The following is a 26,502-nucleotide window of genomic DNA, read 5'->3' on the forward strand; positions in this document are numbered from 1 at the left end:
TTTTTTTGGGGAAAGAATAGTTGAAAATGTATACAGCTTTGCATAGTTTTAGTAACATGACAGAAGCAGGAAAGATGTTGGGGCAGAAGGGACTGCCTTCCTATGCTAGGCTGACCCAGCCAGCAACTAAGTGCCGACCAGCCATTTGCTCACCTCCACCTTCCCCCCAGGAGGACAGAGGAGAGAATCAGAAAAGCAAACACAAGAAAAACTCATTGGTTGGTCAAGTTAAAGGCAGTTCAGAAGTGAAGGGGGGGGGGGGGGGGGGGGGGGGCGGGGGGCGGGCGCGGAACAAGCGATGCAAAAGCCATCACTGCATCCCACCAGCAGCCCAGTACCAAGCCAGTCTCTGAGCAACTGCCACCTGCCACCTTGGAAAGACCAAAACGCTGTCTTTTGTTGCTGAGCATGGTGTCATACAGTAGGGGATACCCTTCAGGTCAGTTGGGGTCAGCTGTCCTGGCTGTGTCTCCTCCCAAGCTCTTGCCCATCCCCAGCCTGCTCGCTGAGGGGAGAAACAGAGTGAGAAGCAGAGAAAGCCTTGATGCTGTGCAAGCACCCTTCAGCAACAGCTAAACCACTGTTGTGTTATTAGCACTGTTTCAGCTAGAAATCTAAAACACAGCACCATACAGGCTGCTGTGAAGAAAGTTAACTCCACCCCAGCCAAAACCAGTACATTTCCCAAAGGAGTGAGTATTTAAGCTTATTTCAAGATTTTGAAGTTCCCCCTCTATGAAAGTGTTTCTCTGAGGAAGACCACTATTGTAGTGTGTTTGATTTCAGTTATAACGACCGGTGATACCAGTCAGATCTGGGCTTTATTGACTTGTTTTCTACCCAGTAATCACAAAATGTAGCTCAGCTTCTAACCTTCAGGGTTTTTTCTTCTGTTTAGACATGGGAGAGAGTTCTTTGTACCTATGTATTTGCTGTTTGCCCCAATACCATTGACAAAGCCTCTGCTGATCTTCCTGCATTGGCTGGTTTCTGTCATGAATACTCTTCTCCCTTTGAGAAACCTGACATAAGAAGCAAATTTGATGTCTCTGAGGATCATTTTTCAGTGCAATACATTCTGGCAAATCTCTGTAGGTGCCTCTGAAACTTCACTCTTAAGCCTTTGCTTTATTATTCTGTATTCCTTCATTCACTACAAGTTTTTTAAGGATATGCTATTATTGGTTGAGGTTTTTTTATTAATATTATATAGTCATTTATAATTGCATATGTACATTTCTTTTCAAGACGCCAGTGATCAAAGAGAAGACATTTACATTGGAAACCACATACCTTGTTCAGAAAGCTTCAATGGCTACTGTATACATGGAAAATGTGAATTCATTTATTCCACTCAGAAGGCTTCCTGCCGGTAAGTCTGCATGCCTCCAAAATGTGCTTGAAATTGCTGTAAAGCTTAGTAAAAATGCTCTCTAGACATAATTACAGCATGTACCAGTTTGCAATTATCTAAGCAGTGGCACAGGAGCTGTATCCCTATGCTGTGGGCAGCACCCAGCTGCTCCGGTTGTGTGGGAGACAGAGCTCAAAGGAGAGGCTCCATCAGCCAGGTAGTTCAGAAGCTGAATCCCTCTGAGTGCTGCCTCAGTATTGTCGTCTTATTTTCAGCTGCTGAATCCTAGCTGGAGAAAAAAAAAACAACAAGAAAACAAAACAAAAAAAAAAAAAACAACCCAAAAAAATGCCTTTGCCTTGCATGGCTTCTCTGTATGACTCTGCTTTTCCCATTGACCTCTCAGTCTGTTCTTAATAATAATAAAAAAATAATAAATATCTTAATTTTAACATTTATTGACCTTTTTCATAATAATAGGCTTCATCTAGAGAGTATAAAGTTGCAAAATATTCTTTAAACCACACCTTTTGTCTACAGTATAATCCAGCAGTTCAGTATGCTCAATACTAAGCCATTCAGTGTTCCCCAGGATATATGAATGGTCCAATTTATTTCCTTAGCTCCTAGATATTTTTGTCTTTACATTTCACCAAATAAATTCTGCATCTTTTTTTTTTTCTCAAAAAATAAAATTAATCAAAAGAGTCGTTTATAGAAAAGGACCACTTCTTCTTAATAACATGTAGTCCCTACTTATTAGGAGGTTTCACTCCTGAACTTTTAACTTGCAAGTTTGTACTTACAGATTAATGTGGCTGAAGATACTATAACTCTTTGCTTTCCTTTCCTTTGGAAACTTCAGCTGTAAATCCATTAGATACTATTGCATTTTCTCCCTTGATCTTTATTGATCGAGGATATTTAGGGGGTTTTGCACAGCCAAGATTTAAGGGTTTCCAGACTGATCAGAGTGCAGGAATCCCGAAAGTCAGAGCCAGTATGGTTGTCAACTAAAGCATTTGAAAGCTTATACTATTCCTCTTCCCATCTGAGACCCTTTCTTGTTTATTTTCACATTTTGAGTAGGACTTACTTGTTTTTCTCTTTTCTTTGGCCAGAACCAAGAGAGCTCAACATTGCTTTGCTTCTCTTGACAAACTGGATGCATTCCCACCATCATTTTGACAGGCATTAGGCAGCACTGTTTGATTACAGTATTCTTTTGATCTAGAGCTGTGTTTAACACTATTTCTGATGGATTTTTTTAATTTCTCGGATTTTTTTCTGGAAGGCACTAATCATATATACATTTATTCATTTATGATTCTATTATTATTCCATCATTAAAATATTTATTATTACTCTAATAATTACTGATAGGCAATGTTTTGATGATTGTAATTAGTGTACTGTCCCTTTAAATTCTATTGTATACATTTACTATTGCTACTTTCAATTATTTATTTAAACAGCCTGAGCAGTAGCACAGCACTGGACCTAGCACAACAAACTTCACATGGTTCCGGTCAAGAATTTCTGACTGCCAGTTCTTAATCCTAGGTATAAGGTCTCCTTGGGGGGGTTCTTGCCTATTTAAATACTGATGGTCTCATACTTTATGTGTGTTTCCTACTGGAGCAGAGTTATTAAGGAAATGAATTATTTATATCAGACAGCAATCTGCCATAGTAATCATATACCAAAGAAAAAAAAAATCTCTCTTTCTCTGGCAAGGAAAATATAATTATGAATGCTAGGGGCAAACTGTTAATTTCAAATGCTTTGCATTCTCACACACATCTAGCATATACATTGTTTCATTTCTTTCTCCTTTCCTGGTAGTGATATATGTGAGGTATCAGAAGACCTACAAAACTGCAGGAAATACCTGCACAGAGCAAATTCTGACTTTTGCTCTCACTGGGGGCAACGAATCTCCTTGCTCATTGTACAGCAATCCTCCAGGACTGACAGCAGGCAGGTGGGAGGAAGGTTTTGTCGTAATCAAATGTGTAATACTTAGTTTAGCAGCCTTTGTACAGCTGGGATCTGGTCTATCCCCTGTTGCCCTCCTTGTGCAGTGCAGTTTTGCCTTGTCCTTATGGCAGGCTGCATCAAGGAGGCACACTTCAATCCTTTGCAAAGGGCTTGCAACTTCTTTAAACTAACTCAATTAACTGACTGATCAACATATTTTGATAAATCCATACTGACCTCTATTTATCTTGCTATTATATTAACGCTATATTGTCTCACTATATATTAATGTAGCAGAATGCTTTAAAATCTTTTCTACTAGTTTACAGTAGCTTAAGCTAGTGCCTAGTACTTCATCCCACCACCAATATAGTTCTTAACACAAACAATTCTTCTCTGCAGGAATTCAATACTCCTGAATCTCTATTCAATATTTCTCACTAATTTCCTGTTGCTTCAGTGTTTCTGAGAAAACATCTTTGAATTGCTTGTGCCTCCTCTGCTTTGTTTTGCCTCCTCTGCTTTAAAGCAATTTACACACTGAGCACACTTTGTCTTTTACCTTCTTTAATGAGAACAAAAGCAAAGTAACAATAAGAATTCAGTCCGCTAGCAAGGAGTCCTCTTCCTTACTGTTTCTTTTGGCATTATTACCAACGTGTGCCCCATCCTCTTCCTTCTTGTACATGTTTCTTTTGATTCCCTTCCTAGCCACTACCAAGCTTACTTACAGTACATGGGGGCTTTTCTTTAATGACTGCACTCTTACTGGAACTTGTCTCATGCCTGAACCAAAACTCCTTACATAGCAGCTCATGGCTGGAGAAAGTAGAGTCACAAGATTATGAACATGTAAACCCCAGCAGTAATCTCTGCATGCAAAGGCAGATTAGGATTTGCATTAGCAGTTGTGGGAAGGTCTGTGGAGTAATTATTTCGTTCCTCCAAACAGAATTAATTCCTACCCTAGTACAAAGCTTTTGGATGGATGAGACCGATTTTGTGTTGCATTCGGGCTTATCTGATCCAATTTACTAAAGGATTGTTTGTCTGCATGTGAGTATTTCTTCTCCAGCTTTCTACTACAGAGCTGGAGGCCAATTGTTTGATTCATTTGCCCTTAATGATGTATTCACATCAGTTGGTTTTAAAGGATAGCTGTACAAGGAACTTGCTCAGGGATGCAAGTGGTGGCCTTTGAGTCTGTAGACTTTAGCTCGGTGTCTTGAGTGGCACTTGCCTTTCCTTGTTGTGCTTCAGGGTCTCTCGCCATGCAACATGAATTGCTCCAGGGTGTGTTTCCACTGCCACCTTCACCACTGGCACATCTCACGTTCCCTGAACACGTCGCTGATCAGGAGCAGCCTCTGCTGAGGTTCTCATTAAGCCAATTGCTGCTTTACTCAGGGAAGGTACCATTTAAAGCAGCCATTTCTCTTCTGTCTCCAGCCATTTCTCCCCCATCCCTGGCCAATTTGTATGGATTATTCCATGAACTCTCACTTGAACAGTTGCGGGCTGTTGGGTTTTCTAACTTGACCTCTGACAAGTTTTAGTTTGGTGACAAGGCAGGAGGGGGTTTGATGCTGGTCTTGTCCAATAGGTTAAGCAAGATTTCACTTCTGTAGGCTGCAGTTTGAAAAGGAATTCTTCCTTTTCCCCCATTTGTCAAGGTTTCTCTTCCTCTTTGACACTTCTTCCCCATATTGACATTGCAGCTGAAAGAGCATGCTCACTTTGTTTCATGAGCATGCTTCTGTGTGTCTACCTGTTTCACCTAGTTGCTTTATTCTTCCTAAATATCGCCCCGATTTAATAACGACCCACAAAATTCTTTTGCCAAGTCAGGGCCTTTACCACACTGGTGTGTTTTCAGATGGCCATTAGTAACCTCATCCAAGACAGCAGAGAATATCTGCTCTGTCTCTTCTCTTGTCACAGAAATCCAAACCATTCCTCAACCCAAGTGCTACCACACCTTTGCCTTCTCACCAGCCCTTTCTCAGCTGGAGTCACCTTGGGCTCCTTTCATCTGCAAAATGAGTGGGCTGTTGTCAAATTACAGATTCCATGAAATATTTCTTTTCTTTTTCAGGTGTGAATCAGGATATACTGGGCAGCACTGTGAAAAGACAGACTTTAGTATTCTTTATGTTGTCCCAAGTAGACAAAAACTTACGCATGTCCTTATTGCAGCAATAATTGGAGCTGTACAGATTGCCATTATAGTTGCAATTGTCATGTGCATAACAAGGTAGGTAAAGACAAAAACAGTGAAAAATTACACATTGTATGGATACTTTTTTTTTTGTATTTAAATATCTGACCTCCAAAATGTTATGCTCTCTAACATGTATCTTAAAATACTCACATAAAAAATACCTAATGACTGAAGTGGGAGGATTATGTAACATCCTACCACGATTTTCTTTTTGTCGGAAAACATACATTTCTTTAATTCACAAACCACCCATAACCACTCTGAATCCCCAGACCAAATACCCAGCAGAACAGGTCAGCCTTGGAATATATCCCGAAGGTCAGCTACTGTGTTAGACTTTCACTAGAGGTATTCAAGCATTGCTGATAACCTATGGAAGCTATGATTCCCCTCTCTTACCCAGTGAAACCAGAGAGGTTGACAAGACGCTATTCTCTTCAGCACCACTGCAAGTGGTGTTACACAGAGAAAGAAGTATCCCTCCCACCATAGATGTTTTATGAAAATCAATGTGCAACCAGCCCTATTATTAGGCGCTTTCCATGGGAACCTATTTTATGAATTGTAAAGATGCATGAGCACAGAGTTCAAGTTTCTGACTTGTGTCAGAGTCTCACCCTGTATGAAAACTGAGATGAGAGCCATGGATTCTTTTTGATGACAAGGGATTCAGTTTGCTCATCAAGGACTTGAACCCAGTGAGGACTGAGGGGTCTGGGATAGAGTAAGGATGACTTAATTACATTATAGGTACATGAAACATTTAAGTCCTACGTTTGGGCATCCAAGCCACACTTCACGTTTTCCTCCTCCACTGGTCCTTGACTTTTTCAGCTCCAGTTACATAAAATTTGCTGCTGCTGCGTTAGTGCATGGCTTCCCAAACTCAGCGATATAGAGTGATGCCCCTATGAGCAAACAATACAGACCTCCTTCCTATCTCCCTTGTAAGGTTCAACATAGCAGGTATAAATACACATATTTAATGCCTCCTGCACATATAAAAGCTTACCTGGCTCATGCAATTGATGTCATTCCTTTTTTAATCAACAATCTGCTGGCCAAAGGAGTGGTGTGGAAGGCCGTGGTTCAGCAGCTCTCCTCTTTCAGCCTCCCTGTGACTGTTCCCCAGCTCACAGTCTCTCAGGGACGGTCTGTCTCGCCACATCCCAGCAGGACTGCTCCATCGTGGATTGCCTGCTGTCTGATGGGCTAAGTTCTGTCCCATTCAGAATTTCTGGCTTTTGTGAATCCTTTCTTAGTTCTGTGTCCATATCCCCAAGAAAGGGAGCACCTGAGTTACCCCACAGAGAGTCCTGGGTGGGCTCTGTCTCAGGGGCTGCCACAAGGAGCATGGCACCTGCAGGTCCAGCACTTCAAAAAGCTGACTGATCCAGTGGATGGTAATCCATAGGATTTTAAGTATGAAATATGTATAAAGTCAAGTCAATGCAATTATTCACCGTGGTATGTGTTTTGCTGGATCAAGGCCGAAGGATATAGCACCTTGCTGGTTTTGGTCTCAAGTTCAAGCAGAACTCCCTTCTGAGAGATCTGGGGTCCCATGGACATCCCCAGATGACAGTCCAGTACCAGACAGCAGAACCTCCCCCTAGTCAGCACAGCTTATAGACTCCTTGCTATTGTTAAGTACGGAAAGTTAAGTCAATGTGTTATTGCTAGGCTTAATTTTATGTGGCATATATAAAATTAGCCCTTTTTCTTTCTCTTTTTTAAACAGAAAATGCCCCAAAAACAATAGAGGACGTCGGCAGAAGCAAAACCTAGGCCATTTTACTTCAGATACATCATCCAGAATGGTTTAACTTAGTGATTTTTATACCTACATTGACCATGTGATGTACATTTTTATTATATCTTTTTTTAAAGAATGGAAATATTTATTTCAGAGGCCTTATTTTTGAACATTTTTAGTGTAACAATGTTGGTCTGTATTCTGAAAGCATCAGCTCTAACAGCTCTGAACTGTTTTAGTACCTTTACTTTCTGTTTTTGAATACAGTAGTTCATTTTCTGTATCTGTATCACATGGTTATATAATAGACTTGTGCTTTATCCATGGAATGTAATATTTTTGGGAACACAGATTTATTCCACCAATGGTTGTAGATTTAAAAAAAAAAACATAAACAAACAAAAATACAACAAAAAATCCACATTACCTAGCAAACAAGGCATGAACTAAAGGTAAAAATGTTTACAGCTTACTTTTCTTATGAGAAACTAGAAAACACTGTGTTTAAATACCGTAGATATTTAAATGTTTTTGGAAGTTAGTAACTGATTTTTTAGACACTGCCTATCGCATGAACTGTGAAGCTGTGTGCTGTGTGTAGTTGTAACATATTTATAAAACGTGTGGGCTGGGTCTAAGCACTGCCATCTTCATAAATAATTCCAACAATTTATTTTTAAAAAGGAAAATTATAAATTTCATAATTTGGGAAGTTACCTGGTAGAGCAGATGGCACAGGTCCAAAAGAAGTAGGTCTTAGTAGATTTAGGTATTGTAAAAATTGGTGTTGAATAATTGAACACAAAAAATGATTGGAATAAAGCCTACTTTATCACTGTTAAATCTGTTTTAATACTTCTTAAACTTTTTTAAAGAAAATACATGTTTTAACACCTACAATATGGATTGTATAGTGTTTGTGATTAAAATAAAAAAAATAAAAGTGAATGAATTACTAGTGCTCTTGTATAGAGTATTTTCAAGAGCTAAAGAAGTCCATCCAAATTAGTCTGCTGGTCATAGTTATATTAATAGACTGTTAGTTGTCGTTTGAAAGATCCCAAGATAAAGTGTGAATAGGATGTGTTCAGCTGTTTTAACATGTAGTTTAGAATTTCAGAATTTTGCATGTAGGATTTAATAATTTGTTCAATAAAAAAAAAAAATGCTTTCAACATTTTGAACTGGAAAAGCATGTCACAATACAACGTTTTCACTATATTGCCTCTGGTTTAGTGTGTTTATTTGTTAGCCCATGTGGTAAATGCAGCAAGCTGAAGATCTGAAGTTGTTTTGCTGGAAAAAACAACCGTGTTAATTTTCCTGACCGCTCTTTGAATTCCCTTGGAGGAAAGCACTCCAGTAACACAAAAATGAAAGTAGATCATTAAAAATATGCAAGTTTGCTTTCCTGCCTAATTAGTAAGTTACTTAACTTTCTTGGATTAACACTAATAACTTCATCAGTACAGAAGCGTGACCCTTTAAACGTATGTTCCTTTCCAGATATTGCTTCCTAATTTTAGGGGTTTCATGTTGCTGAAAGTATCCAAACAAACATGTGTGGATATTTTATAGTCAGAAGTATTTGACTAAGCTCCAGGAGTGGTGTTTCACACCCTACTTTGAGCATCGCCGGAGCCAGCTGTCGCCCTCGGTCCCTGCAGCAGCGCCAGAATCATTCTGGCAGGATCACTGAAACTTCGCCTCCCACCAACCTGGCCGAAGGCAGGCAAAATGGATCGCCGTGAAATCACCTTGGAGGCTGACAAAACCCACCAAAATCGTCTCTCCAGTGTCACTGAGGAGGAAGAAGAGCAAGATGCAGCTTACACGATTGTGACAGTCCTGGACAAAGTGGCCAACATTGTGGACAGTGTGCAGGCAAGCCAGAAAAGGATAGAGGAGAGGCACAGGGAAATGGAAAACACCATCAAGACTATACAGATTGACATTTTAAAGCTCGCCCAGGCTCATGGCAATACAGGCTACACAGTGAACAAGTTGCTGGAGAAAACCCGCAAAGTCAGCTCCACCGTGAAGGAGGTGCGGGCACGAGTGGAGAGGCAGAGCGCCAGCGTGAGGAAGGTGGAAGCGAAACAAGAGGAGATGCTGAGAAAAAACAAATTCCGGGTTGTAATCTATCAGGTAACCTCAAACCTAATTTCTTGTAGCACTGTCCTTGTGTCACCTCCTTGGTGGCTGCTGGTAGGCATTGGTTAATGAACCAAAGGACACAGTCTGTCCAACATAGAGGTATTTTATGCTTTCTTTAACATTGAGTTGTGCTCCTCAGTGCTTTTCAGCATGAACCTCCTGACGGCAGCACACACAGTCTATTATTAGTGCTGGTAGGTTTCTGAGCCAGTCATGTAAGATTAACTGCAGATCAGCAAGGACTATTTGTTGCCTTTCCAAAAGGTAATATGAGGCAGGCCCTGCAAGTCTTGTCATACAAACCATGCCTGAGATTCATCCCTGTTATTTTTTTCACCATATTAGGTAGAAGTTCAAATAACAAAAGTTTTTTCAGGCTCCCTGGAACACAGACTTTCTTCTAATGCTAATTTCAAAACATATGGTTTGTTTAACTTGCAGCATTGCCTAGGCTTTCGTAGTGCTGATAAATTGGGGATTTTTTCATTGTCTCAGTCTATAGCAGTATATGCACAAACTAAAACTCAGACCCACAAAGCCTTCATGACAGCACATAGTCCTTTGCATGCTCTACTTTGGAAATGGTTTAACCCATCACTGTTCTTCCAGTCATATTGGGCAAGCAAGAATACATTTTCTTTCATTGACCTCATTGCAGGATGCTCGTTGTTCTTATATATATATATATATATATGTAAGTCATAATTGTGTTTGGAAAGAAGTTTCATGAAACGGTGTGGTCTCACTTGCATCCATATGAATAGACACTGCAGGCAGTTCATGGGGTCTGTCAGTGTTAGCAAGTGCTGTGAAACCCATTTGTTTGTTGGCCTGCTCCTGCATTTGCTGAAACTTCCCAGCTCCCCAAGTGAATAGAAAGTAAGAGTGCTTAATCATTTGCCAGAAGCATAGTTGCTCCTTCATACTAGGGAGTTCCCAAAGCTTCTTTCAAATGAGTCATATTCACCATTAGACATTGAAAATATCAGCCCTCATGAGTAACACAACGCACTACCGTCACCCAGCCTTATCCCCTGGTCTTACATCTGTTTGTACATAAATAACATTACTTGCAATGAATGGAGCTGTGTGTTTCACTGCATATATTCACAACCTTATACAGCTGACAAATTCTTCTGCACAATCTAGCTTTCTTAACTACTTCATTTTCTACTCCTGGGAAAAAAAATAGCTTTAAAAAAAAAAAAAAAAGGAGTAAAAGCTGAAGGTAGGAAACATTACCTCTTTAGTGTAATGTTAGTACCACATGCAATAGTACCAATTTGTGCCTCCCAGATTTTCTGACAGAATGACTTACTATGGATGCTCAGGAGAAAGCAGACACAATTTGACCTATTAAAATTATTGCAAGCTGTACCGTCGTTACGGAACAGAAAACAGGCACTTTCACTTTTTCCCTGCAAATCATTTCCCAGCTAAAGGTAATAAATATCTCTGACTTCCCTGGTTAATGGCCTAATGCCATTTCATTGATGGGCCTTTACCATAATGATTGCAGCAGGATCAATGCTTTGAAAATAATTGTTCTTAAAACAGTATTCACTACATAATGTAAATTTTTCTCCTAGCAAGACATGAGTTGTTGCTTATTTTAAAATGTAGTAAAATATGGTGAAAATGGATTTATACACAGCTATAAAAAACAGGTGCTGATATTTTCAGATATATCACACAAAAGGTGGCTCTCATGATGTGTACTTTCTCTAAGACTCACCTTCAGTAGGAGTTTCTGAAACCTCTGCTGGTTTTGCTGGACAAGAATGACCTGCACCCCATTCTGTAGGTTTAAGTCTTAGGGGGTACTTTTCAGCAAGGGCAATACCATTTTTGGTTGCTCTCTTTCTAGCTTCCCCTTTCTGCAGTAGCTGAGAACTGCCAGTGCAAACGTGAATGACTCCCTCTCTGATTTCCATCCCTTTTGTAAGGTAGATTGAAGAACATTTTCCCTCTTGCATGGAGGAGGAGCAGATATGCTGATCCCTCTAGGATCTGACATTTAACACTTGGGGAGGATAACTGCATTGCTCCATAAAATCTGGAACACACAAAATAGTCAAGATTGCACTGAAGCTTTAAGGAACAGGTACATTTGTGAGTCGCTTCACACAAGTGCAGTGATTTTTACACTGTTGATTTACATCACTGTAGGCATACTGCTGGAATGCCTAGACCTGAATGACTGAAGCTTGGCTACAGTGAGTGGGAGTCTGTTAATAGCTACAGAATCAGCATACTCCCTCCACTGTATTTTACAAATGGGTATAACCAAGTTGTTTACTTGGTTGTTGTGAGTGACAGCTCATCTGTACTGAGATTTTTTTCTGATTAAGCATTTGGGACATTGTGATGGAGCCAATGACCTGTGTATGGCCGATGTTGAATGCCTATGTGGGTAGGCACACATGGGTTTTACTTTTAACTTTTGCCAGAATATCGACATAGGAGGAAAAGGGAAACACCAATTAAATCCTAAAGATTTTCTTTCAAGTGGATAGCCTTGATCTTATCATTGATAGAAGGAGCAGGCAGATTGAAAGGATCCTTGGCTGGAAGAGATGTCAGCAATGATGAAAAGAGTTGGCAATATCCTTGCATTAAAAAGAGACAAAGTGATCATCCTTGAGCATAATGATTAGGGAAATTGAGAGCATTCATTTTTTAAAGACCATGCAGTTGAGGAGAAATTTGGTAGCAAGCATCCCTCCTCCCCAGGCTGATTGCATGATTAAAAATGCAAGGTTACCTCAGACTTTCTAGTGAGGTCTTTGACCCTGGAGCACTATGTGCTCTGAGGCTTTAGTGGGGAAAGCAAAGGACATTACAGGTCGTACAGGTCACTGTTCACTTCTGTGCAGGTTAGTCTGAATAACCAGCTGTGAGAGCTACCGTTTCCCTGCAACCAAACAGTATCTAGCAATGTAACTCATTAACTCATTCTGACTAAACTATTCAGAAATTAAAGGGGATTTTTCTTTTTCTTCTTCTTTTTTTTTTTAATCCTGAAATAACTTGTTTCTTTTACATTTCTGCATGTTTTGCAGAATGGGAGCACACAGGCACCAGAAAGTCCATGTTACAGTTACTGGGCTCTTTTCTATTACTATTTCTATTACTATATATATAATATACTAATATTATATTAATATTTCTATTACTTTACAAAGCACCTGTCATAGTTTAACCCCAGCTAAGTACCATGCAGCCACTTGCTTAGTCCCCCCACTCACCAGTGGGTTGTGGAGGAGAACTGGAAAAGGGTAAAACCTGTGGGTTGAGATAAGAACAGTTTAATAGTTGAAATAAAGTAAAAATAAAATAACAACAATAACAATAATAATTGTAATGAAGAGAGGGAGAGAGAGGAATAAAATCCAAAAAGGAAAAAAATCCAAGTGATGCACAATACAATTGCACACCACCCACTGACGGATGCCCAGCCAGTCCCCAAGCAGTGATCAGTTGCCCCCAGCCCACTGCCCCCCAGTTTATCTACTGAGTATGATGGTCTGTGGTATGGAACATCCCTTTTTCCAGCTGGGGTCAGCTGTCCTGGCTCTGTTCTCTTCTGGCTTCTTGTACACCTCCTCACTGGCAGAGCACGGGAAACTGAAAAGTCCTTAACTAAAGGTAAACACTACTTAGCAGCAACTAAAACATCGGTGCATTATCAACGTTGTTCACATACTAAATCCAAAACACAGCACTGTACCAACTACTAGGAAGAAAATTAGCTCTATCCCGGCCAAAACCAGGACAGCATCATAAATGTGTAACAACTTCCTATGAAGGGATGCATGCATTTGTTTCACTCACAGCTGTCTGACATTTAAAATTAGTGGACAGTCACAGAGGACATGTAAGAAACCAAGTAAGGTTATGGCTTGGCTGGCATACACAGTGATGTTACAACCAACTTGTTTGCCCTGCAATTGCTCCACCGCACATATGGGGAGAGACTAGCAGAAGTAGCCTTGTGTATGCTGCTCATATTATGCATAAGTAATTTAAAATATAAGTGGTTTTCCTAGCCACTGTCCTTCTGCAGCATAATGACTTGGACAGTAAAAATGGTGAGATTGAGATGGGGACAATAACCTGTAAATACGAAGTGGAAGCATTTCCATCCAAAGTGGGAGTTAAAGTCATGGTGTCACAACCTTAGGAGATGAGGACACTGAAAGACCAGGGCCACCAACCCACCATCCATCAGCATGGAGTTTTAATTGCAGCTATTCTGAGAAAAACCTGTGATAGTAAGCATGGCATGAGGCAGAAAATGTAACACTTCTGTTTAGAAAAAGACAAAGGAAATTGTATGAGCTATTGCCATTCATCTGACACCATTTGGGCATAATAATGGCAGGCTCAGAAGGGGTTCTGCAGAACAGAATTATTAGTACCATGGAGTTACATAGCTCACCAAGAGCAGATTGTGCTAGGAAATTCATATTTGATATTTTTTTCTGTTTTGCGGAAACATGAGAGGTCTTATCCTTTCTCATATATATGTACCTGATATTTTACCTCATAACAGGTAATCTGGAAAAACAACAGATGACAGTGGATTGTGTTGAAATGGGAAGTGAGATTTCTGAATGAGTTTCTAAAAGTGCTTGCTTCTAAGACCGTCTTTGTCAACTGTGTAATACCTTTATTAAAGATCTTGGCACAGAAAAGGTGTGGATGCTAATAAAATATGCTCAAAATGAGGAGCTGTCAGTCCAGAGAAAGAAATATTGACAAGAAAGCAAATTATCTTTAGAGGTGTAATAATGCTAAGTGTATATAGTGTAAATTCCTGTACTTTTAGCAGAAGCCCTTGTTGGTAGTTTGTTTTCTGAGGCCCTGTGGTTTGGAAAGGACAGAAAATGGTGTATTGATTGCTCACAAGATGGCTGAGAGCCTATTTGATGTTGTGGCTCTTAAAAATGTGGGTATGAAAGGCTTCAGGCAAGATATTTCCAGAAATTATAGAGACTCCCAGTGATACTGAAAAATCAGAGACAAAGCTCTCTAATATTGTCTGGAGTTTTAGAAGGCAGGCACTCTTTATTTTTGGCACCGGATGCACAGAGGGTAAGTTCCGCCCAACACGCATACCAACTTTATTCACTGTTTATCTTTATATGGCCAATCTATACATTTTAATGACATTTCTGAGAAACTATTAGTTCCAAGAACCAATTATCATTACAGTTCCAAGAACTACTTATCATACCTACACTCTTACTACGCATGTGTGGCCTAATGGGTCCGGGGTCCTCTGGTGGTTCTTTGGGGCACCTTCATCCTTTCTTCCTCTGCTTCATCATCTTCCTTTTCTTATGCTTCTTATCTTTTTCATGACCGTCTCTTCTTCTGGCCTTGTTTCAGCACTCTTGGCTCATGTCTTGGTTTTGGACCGGTTATTACCTACTTAGCAGCTAAACTATACAATGCAGCATTCTACTAGTAGCACAGCTTGGCAATGTCAGGGATACGTTAGTTGCAACATTTACAGTGAAGCTCACTGGTAAAATTCCCCACTATCAATGTGCCCTTGCCCAAAACACTTCAGAGTCTGTCTGGACTACTACATACAGCTCTGATCACCCCTGTTGCAGTAAGTTGTGTTAAAACTGAACAGGTTTGGAAAACAGCTACCAGGCCCATCAGAGGAATGGGAAGCCCTGGTAAATGAGGGGAGACGAGGAGGTCTTCCTAGCTTGGTTCAATTCAGTGAGACAAAGAGTCTAAGAGAGCTTGTGGCTGTCGTTTATATGCACATTGGGGCATGGATGAGGAGTCCAGTAGAGAAAATCAGCAAAAATATGAAATGGGTGTGAACTGTCCACAAGTCTTCTTAGGTCAGAAACTAGGCATTCTTAGTCCTGGAGACATAAGGGTCTGGTCAAAGCCTTCTGCTAGAACCCACGGGGAGATAAGAAAACTTCAATTGCTATTAAAGTGGAGCCCAAAGACTGAATGAAAAAAAAAAGATGGCGTAGGTTGACTACCTGTGACAGCAGAGCCATGGGCCCCAGCAGCCCAATGACACAGGCCTTTTGTGAGAGTCTTGTGGCACAAACTTTACAAATATTTTTACAGCTGGGACAGGTAATTGCCTTCGCTGAGATTACAGAGAATAAAAGAAAGAAACTCAAGGCCTGTATCAGAGAGCGTAGCAAGAGCCCTTTGTTTGCAGTGTCAAGTTTAGGTGAAGGCGCCGCGCGACCCCGTGCTGTGCAGCCGGCTATGGCGGGGTGGCACAGCCGGCGCTGCGGTACTGGGGGCAGCCAAGAAGGTCACAAATTGCCTGTGACTTCTAGGAAAAAAATCAACACCTTTCAACCCACTGAAGAAAATCTGTGTTTCTAGTGACACATTCACAGGGAAGAGGGGAAAGGGAAAATTTAAAAAAAAAAAAAAAAAAAAAAAAAAAGTAGCTTGTTGGGCCATTTTGGTCTTCCTACAATGAAACAGGCTGCGTATTTCTCAGGACTGTGTTTGTAGCAGATTATAAACTTGACTCTACTCCGTTTGATCCGGTGTAACTGGAATCCCCAGAGCTGTTCCTTTGTGACGATCCCCACAGGGTACAGGCTGGCAGCTTCTCAGGGCTGCTGTTGATTTTTCTCCACTTACTAACATGGAGTGGTGGAATTTACCTTCGCACTGGCTGCCGCTGCTCAGGGCTTTGCTGGTGGCTGGCCTGCAGGCCGGCAGAAGAGAGTAGCTACACCATGAGCCTCGGGTGCCGTGCCCCTTCCCCACAGCCCTAGGGGCTGCCTGGAGCGGTGTGTCAGCAGGGCTGCCGTGGGCACGCACCTATCTTCAGCCATACCCTTCCATGCCTGAGGCCCACATTCAGCAATGGACTTGGCTGGGGACATGCAGTTGGGATTTATATTCTCAGCACTACTGAAGACAGCTGAGCCTTGCAATTATTGTTTTAGTACAAGAATAAAGTTGATCAAAACAGCGCAGGGACAGATGTGGGAAATACATGAAGTCACTAACAGCAAGTTCAGAGTTTGGAATGGGATTCATCTCGCCAAGCATTAGACATCAGTAACACAGACGTTTGTACACGTGGCCTGCAGATTCCCTGCAAGCGAGCAGAGAGAAATGCATGGAGCCTGATTCACCTGACTTGTTGTAGATATCTACTTCTGAATACAGTTTGTACTTTATAAGTACCTGTTCTCTCCATCTAGTTGAAAAGGCATCCAGAAGCAACTTCATATGGAGATGTGGTTGCTTGGGCAGATGAGTTCAGCAGCTCCTGATGGCTGGCTGGGTTTCACTTGTACTTGAGAACACTTCCCTGTTCCAGCTAGCTTGCAAGAGCAGTCACCTTGTGGCAAATGAATGCATCAAAACATTACCAAACATGTATTTTTGTCTTATCACATCTTGTGATTGCTCATTTTCCTCCACTGACAAAGGGCTGGTATCTACAGATAATTTAGAAGTGAGAAATTTCACCAGCTCAATTGCAGATCTGTGGACTGACCTGCAGAGCTATTCCACAGGCTAGTTCCATAAAACAATAGCAAAGCAAAGTAAGTGTGAAGATTTAATTTTCCCCTGGAGCTACAGCAGTCCTTTTTATGTAGCTTGTGGTGGCCTGGATCCAAAGGCTTCTCCAAGTGATGTGGTGTAACTGGGTGCTGTTTGCTCGTTGTCTGTAGCTTGCTGCAGTCAGATAATGAGAGAATGAGCTAGGTTTCTTTATAGTCATTGTATGCTCCTGGTTAAATTAATTAATTTCTGTCAGAATTTACAGAAAAGGGATGTGTATTAGGCTTCACAAAAGAGAAATGAGGGGGGTTGGCTGTTCTGGCCAGGCTGCTTTTTCATTATGTAAAAATAATTCTAAATACAAGCAACAGAACTTGGCTATAAAGTCTTATGTACTTAAGTGTTTACTTTCTATCAACTTTACTCGATAAAAACCCTTAGGTACTCTTTTAAAATAATCTTATTTCTCTCTCATTTGAGCAGCTTTTTGGCCTGATGGCAGATATTTTGAAATGGCATATTTGTAGAAAAAAAATGAAGGGATCGCTTGAGATTTATAAAGCTTCACTCTTAACTGTTAGAATATGAGTAAAAGTACTGAATGATTTGTAATTGGTTATTCATCAGTGGTTTCATATTGATTTAGAGAGCAATTTCAAGGAGATGTTTTAGTGATTTACCTCAGCTGTCAGTTTGAATAGCAAATCATTCATTTAACATGCAAATTTCTAGGATTTTTTTTAAACATTGTGGCGATGCAGTTTCCTGCCCATATGCTGCCAGTTATTTGCATCACCAGTTGTCATAGACACGGCAGCAGCACCATGTGCTGGGTAGCTTTCGACCATTTTGCGGCTTCGTGCTCTGCTTCAGAATGGTCAGGTGATCACCAGTCCCATCTGTGCATATGTTAATCATCACCTGCACCTTCCCTGCCACACATCCCAAGGCTCAAAGATCACTTGCTGTGGCCTTTTCCCTGCGCAACACAATGACTCCAAGTTATGGAGTTTCATCTGTCTCTCCTCCCTACTTATGCTGTAAGCAGTTTCTTTTGGAGCATTCTGAGTCTCCATTTTACATATTTATGCACACAATATATATTTTTATATACCTTTTATATATACATAATTTTATACAAATAATCTAATTTTCTCTGCTACTGTTTTCTGTCTCTTAAAAAGTTTTGTTCAGCTAAACTTTTAACTGAAATTAGATAATAGTTGAGAGCAGATAACATTGTCTTTACTAAAGGTTGTCAGAGTTACACTTTGGAGCTATTTGAAAAGAGAATGCAGAACTGGTTTATAGCATTTCTAGCATCTATTTACACATAAGACAATGTATTACCTTTTTTTCTCCTTGCCAGCTCTAGAAGCCCAGTCTGGGCTTTGAAATACAAACCCAGAATACATGTACCAAAACCTTGAAAGGACACAGGGGGCAGAGCTCTTGAACTGGCCACATCCATTAGAATGCCCTCATATCCCATTATTTTTTGTTTTTAAACGTCATTATAATAAAATTATTACTGAAATCATCATAAGAATGTACTTAAAGCCTAAGTATTGTTGTATAATGACACTACATCACTGCTTCATTTAGAGAATCCACTGGACTCTAAACTAGCAATACACCTTTGCTTAATGAAAATAATACTGCTATTGCTATTAGTTATTAATCCCATCTGTGCTTACAAAGATAAGGAGTGGAGATTTAGCTAACAAGTTTGTGAGGGGCCTTTTTTAATAACACTTTTTCCTTTGTCCAGCCTCGCTGGCCTTGCTGAAGGCATGACGTTCCTCTTCCAGCAGCCCCCTTGGCGTTTTTGCTCCTTAGTTCAGCAGTAAGAGCAAAAGCTGCTATTAGAAACAACCTGATCTTTGCCAGGACACCTCTGCAGCAAAACAGCTGAGACAATGCTAAATAATTTGCTCTGCCATTTCCCTCCTTTCCCTACCAGAGGTGAGAAGAGCCTGACTGTGCAGGCAGGGTTATCAAGTAGGCACATTTTGAGACAGTCTCTTTCCCCCCCCACAGTTTTCAATTGCCTGAGTGTCACCACCTCAAGTTTCATAAGGCTGATTAGGGGCATTGCCTCATTTAAGATTATTTACCTACTCTTTTTAAGGTGTCTGTGAGGTTAAAAAGAGCCAGAACCTTGCACTTTGTGTCGTTTAAGGAGCAGGTGTGTTAGCCTTCTTCATAAATGCCTTGTTATTTTCTATGGGAGAAAAATGCTACTGCTGTAATCCCTTCCCTGAGATTAGGAGACACTGGCATTGCCTGCAAACTGGCCAGTGCTCTCACACACGGGTGCAGAGCAGCCAGAATTTTGGCGGCCATTGAAAATTTTACAGAGCGAAAGGAGTATGTGAAGGACACAGACTATGTTGCTTCGGAAATTTTCTAATTGTGAATTAAATTAAAATGGGAGCAGAGGGGGAAAATGGCAATGATGGAGTCAGACTTTCTCAGGAACCCAGTCTTAGAAATATCTGGGTTTCCATATTCATTGCCCCTGGAGCCATCCATCCAAATCAATGCCGTGCTGGCCGCCTTCACCAAAGCTGAGGTTTAGTCACATTTATTTTGTATTCAGCCAGGCCCTTAAAAACTCAGACTTCCTTGGCTAGGCGTATTTGAGAAGTTAAATGCTGAAAACCTAGGAAAAGGTGAAGTTCAGGTTTAAAATGTTTTCTTAGCAAATTTGCTGTGCCAGGGGCATCACCAGCCACTCCTGAATTGTACAATTGTTCTGTTACCTTTAAGTTTTGTTTGTTAAAGTTGTTTCTTAGGCAGTGAATCTAACTAACTTCACAGATTTGTGGCCTCTGTATTTCTTTCCCTGCCTGGCTGAACTATAAAGGTCTCCAGGGTTTTCCCTTATCATTCAACCAATGCCTTTGGTTCCTCCTCTGCTACCACAGAATCTGAAGCCTTTCTCCTTCCAGACCTCGTTTCCTGCCACACACATGCATTTTTCCAAAATATTTCCAGTTCCAAAAACACTCCATGTAATTCTTCCTCCCTTCTCCCCTCCTACACCCATTCACAACACAAACCCCCTCTTCCCAGCACCCCTGCCACCCACCAAAACCGCCAGGTCCAGATCTACAAGCAAGGTACCTGAGCCATGGCGTGTTTGCTCAGGACAGACTCCCCAGTCAGCTGGGAGGGCAGGTGGAAAGACTCACAACACAGCTGGCTCCTCAGCAGAGAGCTTATTCCTTCATGCCTGAGCTCAGCTCCATTCTCAAATTGGTGGAAAATGCCCAAATATTTATATGTTAGTGGAGAGGCTGTGTAAGGATGAGAAGGTGGGAGATGCATAATTTGAGCATATATGCCATGCTTTTTGTACAAAACCGAGACAACTTCCAAATCAACCACTTACACAGCTGATTTCCTGACTTTTTTCTTGAAGAAGGAGAAAACCACTTTTGTTTTGAAAGGTTCAGGTCTGTTTCCATTGTGTTGTGTGGTGGACTTGTCAGGAGATAATAGCCACCAAGCATATCTGGACCAGTGTGAGCACCCTCTGTAGTACGCACCCTCTCCAGGTGCTCTATCTATAGAGGAGTGATGAAAGGGAAGCGGAATGACCAGCTTCCACTGATTTGCTTCTTTGCTTCTGGTTCTGGCACATGAATATCTGGTTTTTTGCCAGTAGGCCAGGCAAGGAGAGTACATGTCCTTTGTATTAACCAATAGACCATATGACTGCACTCCTCTTTCCTCAAGAAATCAGGTTAAAAATGCATTACTGGTGTCATCTTCTGCTGTGAGATAATCTCCTGTCCTCGTTTTATTTGAGCACTTACAAATTTAGCTTAAAGATCCTCCCTTACCTCCCATGAAGTGGTGGTGGCAGATACAAGTTCTTCCTAGAGAAATTCCTAAGTAGATTTTTAACTAAAACTTGCAAGTAGCATCTTGAATTGCTCAGCTCCTTCTCACCCTCCCCTAACACCAGGCTGCCCAGTCCTGCTATTTCCAGTCCCACCTGCTTTCAAGCCAAGAAGGAAGCTGTCACCCAGTTCAGGGCTTTGTCCTGTGCCACTGAGACCAGTAGCTGGTCTTTGCTTTTAGTGAGTCTGTAAATGAGCTGGTAGCTATATGCTTTGACTCCATCTATTTCCCACCTGATGCTAAAACTTATCATTCCTGCTTTAGGAAGGACAAGCTCCTCTCTTCTTTCTACTCCACTGATATCCTGTGATAAGAAGAAATGGGGAGAGGCAGAAGAGAGAAAGGAAGCAGATGAGAAAGCTCTCCTACTGAGCCTAAAGTCACTGCATTTTTATTATGAAACCTCCTTAACATGCTAGCCAGTTTCACTAACACTTTCCACTTTGGTAACATCTTCTATCAAGAATTCTTGAGGGGAGATAGAAACTCACACTAATTTTTAGCTTTGCTACATTTGACTTTGCAAGATGTGTGCAGAAACTAAGGAAGAGGAGAAAATCCAAGATTTGGCAAAGATCATTCTCAGTCTGTAGCAGAATGTAAAACGTTCCTCAGGAGCTGCAGTTCTAGTTTCTGTGTCTCGTCTACAAGGCCATCTTGCATTAGCAAGTCTTAATTCTAACACATGTATGAAAGTTAAAGCACTCTCTCCTTTAGCTAATAGACTATAAAGCTACCTACAATAAAAATCTGGCAAACATTTGACAAAAAAAAAACCCAGAAAAAAATGTTCTTACAGAGGAATATAGCTTAAATATTGCAGAGTAAATAGTCTCTCTGCCTTCTCTCTTTTTAAAAAGTAATCTTCATGTGAACAGCATACTCTATTCACTATATTGTATTCATTTCTATATGTACTGAAATTTCAGAATAGTCATTCTGGAAACATTTTCATTATCATTTCAGCTGAAGGAGTGGGCTGTAATTTACAAACTTTGAGAAATTATTATCCAGCTGTGTTTTAGTTCATTTTCAGAAAAGAAGGGATTATGTTTATATATAGAAGTCTTTATATAATTAATGTTAATTTGCACATGTTAATGAAGATGATTATTAGCAAAGCATTGTAGTTTTGTTCCTGCTGATTTTGACAGATGAGTTGAATAACATTCTTCTGTACTCAGTGCAACACAATTTGTCCCTATTTTTTCTAAGCATTAACAACTGTTTTACTGGAGGGTTTTTAATGAAGCCAAGGCATGATGACAGTCTCTTAAGTGGACTTTATCTGCCGAATAGCTTAATGCATTTTATTTTACGTATTGCTAGCACTCTGTAAAATAACATTAAACATGACTTGCTACTAATGAGTCACTGTGAAAAATGACAGGCATCTTTCTGGCTTGAAATCAGTTCACAGCAAAATATTCAGTAAGCGTGACCAAAGCATTCTTCATGGGTTCACAACTTCTAATATCTCTCCTATTGTCTGTATTAAGATAGTAATACTAAGGGTAGAGCTGACACAGTCATGCCTCAAAAATCAGCTGAAGTAGTTAGTACTAATGGGAAACAGCTCGGAGAAGTTTTATATAGCTGTCTGAACCCCAAAGGGCTGCCCCTCCTGGGAGAAGAGCATGTGCACGTGCACGTCTAGTAGGGAAGCAGGGGCTGTCATTGTCCATCTCATACACCTCCTACAAGTTGCAAGTTTTCTACTCTGCATACACTGGTACTTCTAGATAGAAGTGACTCGCTGACACTGAGCCACAAATTTGTAATATTCATGCAGACAGCAGTCTTCAGATCAGAAGATCAACCCCCTTAGGAAATTCAACCTGTTCAGATAAATCTTTCCATTACCACAAGCTTTATTCCTTTTTTTTTGCATGTCCTTAACCACTAGGTGATTCTTGGTGACATATTTGTTTACTATGGAAATCTGTGTCTTTGAGCTTCTAGCAGCCTTTCTTTGGAAAGGCTGCATAAGCTCCTAGTGCTAAAGTTATCTAGGCCAGTCACCATTTCCAAGGATGCTGCTAATACATATCATATGTATCATATAAATATGTAATACTGCATGCTTATACAAGCCACCAAACTCACCACAGGAGATAGAGGTGCTTGCTCAGGGTCATTCATATATTTCCAGATGGAACAAGTGAAGTTCACCTCAGTGAATTGCATGGAACTGGGTTTACTGAGTAACATCTCATGCCTTTGCTGACTTTGTCCCCTTGTGGAGCCAGCACGTGTAAATTAATATGTTGAGGTTCATTCCCTTCTGAGCAGCAACAGAAATGTTGCTAAGTTCCAATTAGTCAAAAATGTGCAATAGTCTTGGTGACAGTAATGGACTGGAGCTACTGGTATCATTTGGAGAGTGTACAGCTGACACAAGCACAAAAGTCTCTTTTGTGTACAGGATGTCTACTTTTAATGCTGACTAATAACGGATCTAGATCCACTCAGAGAAGCAGATAAGCTCAAAAAAACCTAAACCAAAACAAACAAACAAACAAAAAAAACCCAACTCAACAAATCAAAGAACTAGACAAATCTGCTCTGAAAACCATTAGAGGCCAGTATGCATAGGACCATGGCATTCATTAGTTTCAGGCAGAACCACGCTGAAAAGAAGTCTTTAATCAGACATAATGTCTTTACAGAACTTGCCAAAGGTTTCTTCTGCCGTTTATATTCTGTATAGAGCACACACGATGGCACACACATGCGATGTACTTTGTTACAATGTTGTATTTCAGTTAGCATTAATTAACTACAAGCCAACCTTGAGTCACCATCATTTTAAAATACACTTGGCTGGAAGATGACTCTGTGCTTTCATTCACAGGAGGAAACCGAGTGTCCTTCATCTCTCTCTGTTATCAAAGAGAAGACAGCAGGTGAAACTTTAGAGGATGATTTCTTCCCACCTGATGATCTGTCTTCTGATGAAGAATATTACATCGAAGAAAGCAAAGCAACCCAGTTCAAGAAATCAGGCATGAGGCGCATAGATGATATCAAAAAGGCATTTTCAAGGGAAAATATCCAAAAGACGAGACAAAATTTTGGCAAGAAGGTAAACAGGCTTCAAACTAGAATAGTGACCCCTGAGAGGAGAGAGAGGATCAGGCAGTCAGGAGAGAGACTGAAACAATCTGGGATAAGGATCAAGAAAACCATTTCACAAGCTGCCCCAACGGTGGAGACATTCAAGATCCATAAAAAAAATAAAGAACGAACAGGAGCTGAAGGTCAGGAGGGGATCCAGGAAGCTGGCGTGCACATCGCCTCAGAGCTCGCAGCAGCAGAGCCCTTCACTGAAGAAATCTCTTATACAGAAGTGATCACTAAGGTAAAGAAAGATAAGAATAGTGCAACAAAAAGTGCTTCCCAGTCAACTGAAAAAGGAGTGACAATCCCAGAAGTTGTTCTTAAGCAGGAAGGAAAAGAAGGAGGAGGAGGTGACGATGTCCCTTTGCTGGACTTAAAGCAATCGGTGTAAAGAATCCATTAGCAAACACACCATTCTATCATTACTGAACAAGAGATAACTCAGCTTTAGAAAAATGTGTGAATTTGTGTTATACCACAAAACACGTGTTGGTGTTGTTCTGTCACTTACGTGGGTGTCTGTAGTGTTGTCTTCCTGACAAAAGCCAAGCCATGCAAAGTGAATGAAGTGGCTCCCCCCCGCCCCCGTCTTGCAGTATGCCGATAGCCATTGTTAACCCAAATGGAACTTGCATGCCGAAGGGAGATGGAAATCTGAATTTTCAGTGATGTAGCAGTCACTTTACAGCCTGATCACTCTCTTTACTTTTATGTACAATAGTATAAAAATTATTTCTGTTATCTTATACTGACTCCTGTAATCAGAAAACAGTAACACAGCTATTACTTCGTATTAGCGAAAGGAAGAACTACGGAAAGTGTCCATTTAGCTATACAAATCTTATCATTTAAGGGCCCTCACTGAAACAGCAGGAGGAGGAAATTCCTGCTTTATGCAGGGTGTGACAGAATGTGGTAGGAATGATAGGTTTTTGAGTAACTGTGTTTCTTCTTAGTGGAAAAGAGAAGCCCCTGAAATGACTAAAGATTATTTCCAGAGAGATGGAAGAGGAAGGTTTGATGCACATAAGCAATGCATTTGTTGCACTTATGGAGTAAAAATAAAAACCCAGAAGACATTAAATATGGAATAGCAGGAGAAAAAAAGAATGAGGTATCCATGTTTTGGAATGATGAGATTGTGAGAAAGGTATGAAGCAGTAAAAGAGGAATAGGATTAATGCATGGGTTCTGGATAAATAAAGGAAAGAATTAGAATACTGTGACTGAAATTTCCGTGAGATCTTTTAAAGAATTTTTACTCATAGGGCTCGTGAACATAACTGAACAGACAAAGGAATCGTTTTGCTTTCCATTCTCCGTGATTGCTCTGATGATCACTGCGATTAAAATATATTCTACAAAGTCGCTGAAGTACAGGGCCAATCCATAACCCAATTCTTTGTATCCTATTATCATCGTTATCAACCAGCCACAGCCTCAGGGATTATGAGACAGACACCCTCTAGAGTATGGAATGCTGTTTATTTGCAACACTTGGGAGCCAGCGCCCTGACATCAGATATGTTTGTAAACATGACCGCCACGCTGACATGGGGTGCAGGACTATATTGCTCTCTTCATTTTTAAACGGAGTTGCCTTCAAAGCACTTACCTAAAGCAACGTTAGTCATTACTATCTGTGTGAAACCTGTACAACATTGCTAAAAGCTGTATGATTGTATTTAATATCTCAGATATTGGTTATCTATATACATTGTTTGAGGACTCCCAGCTAATTGTTAATAATTCAAATATAATTAGTTTGACTTCAAATATTCTGCTTGCCAGTTCTTTCATTTAGTCTGGTGTACATCACATTTGAAGCGAAACAGCTTTAGCAATAGCAACTAGGGAACACTGGTTGGGGAAGGTCAATGCTATACTCTGTCAGTGACATTTCAAATCAAATTAAGGTTGTCAGGTTGGAAGCAGCAACTCCACTGCAAGGGCAGGACAGGGCAAGAGAGAGAGACAGGGAGAGGAAGACATTTCTTTCAACAGTAAATTGTACATCTCCACTGTAATTAGATGCAAAAAGAAAGAAAGGTTATGCTTATAGGATAGATTGAAGGTTTTGATTTGTTGGTTCCTTACTAGCTGTAGGAAGTCTTTCCTGGAACCAGGTGATTGTATATTCATCTTCCAGTTCCATATAAAACCGTAGCTATCTTCAGTGAAATACTGCATGATTTGTCTGGTTCTTCTGTAATATGACCTGCATTATGTTCTGCAAGATCCGACATTTTCCTAAACTGACAAACAGGGCTTCATTATTGAAATGAAAATGTCAAAGTTCAAAGAAGCTATTTCTTTGCATTTTTATGCAGCAGAACATGAAGTGCTAGAACATAATTGCCTATAGATTTTCTTTATATAGAATTTAATTTTCTCATTTTACTTGACAACAAAAGGAAGTGATGCAGTTTCCATGGAGCTTATCATGTAGCACCATATATAACCTCTATCAAATATGTA

At 40.5% G+C, this 26,502-nt stretch overlaps 2 protein-coding genes across 3 annotated transcripts in view; both read left to right on the top strand.

The window, feature by feature from the left end:
- TMEFF1 (transmembrane protein with EGF like and two follistatin like domains 1) overlaps positions 1–8,532 on the top strand; it is a 130,004-nt gene extending 121,472 nt beyond the window's left edge. For both annotated transcript variants that reach the window (XM_040588617.1, XM_040588618.1), the window contains 3 exons: positions 1,249–1,372; positions 5,430–5,588; positions 7,297–8,532. In XM_040588617.1, the coding sequence (XP_040444551.1) occupies positions 1,249–1,372; positions 5,430–5,588; positions 7,297–7,381 (368 nt within the window). In that variant the 3' untranslated portion in view covers positions 7,382–8,532. The remainder of the gene's footprint in view (positions 1–1,248; positions 1,373–5,429; positions 5,589–7,296) is intronic.
- A 97-nt stretch (positions 8,533–8,629) lies between these two features.
- Positions 8,630–24,871, top strand: CAVIN4 (caveolae associated protein 4). Its single transcript, XM_040588620.1, has 2 exons — positions 8,630–9,459; positions 23,759–24,871. Exons 1-2 carry the CDS (start codon positions 9,049–9,051, stop codon positions 24,413–24,415), a joined length of 1,068 nt encoding a protein of 355 aa, XP_040444554.1. The 5' UTR covers positions 8,630–9,048; the 3' UTR covers positions 24,416–24,871.
- Positions 24,872–26,502: the final 1,631 nt, after the last annotated feature.

This window comes from Falco naumanni, chromosome 3 (genome assembly GCF_017639655.2).
Source record: "Falco naumanni isolate bFalNau1 chromosome 3, bFalNau1.pat, whole genome shotgun sequence".
Taxonomy (NCBI): Eukaryota; Metazoa; Chordata; class Aves; order Falconiformes; family Falconidae; genus Falco; species Falco naumanni.

Bases quoted from the DNA above. Each gene is read 5' to 3' on its own strand.
- CAVIN4 (XM_040588620.1), top strand. From the start codon at position 9,049: ATGGATCGCCGTGAAATCACCTTGGAGGCTGACAAAACCCACCAAAAT. The intron at 9,460-23,758 runs GTAACCTCAAAC...TTTCATTCACAG, and splicing joins TCCGGGTTGTAATCTATCAG to GAGGAAACCGAGTGTCCTTC.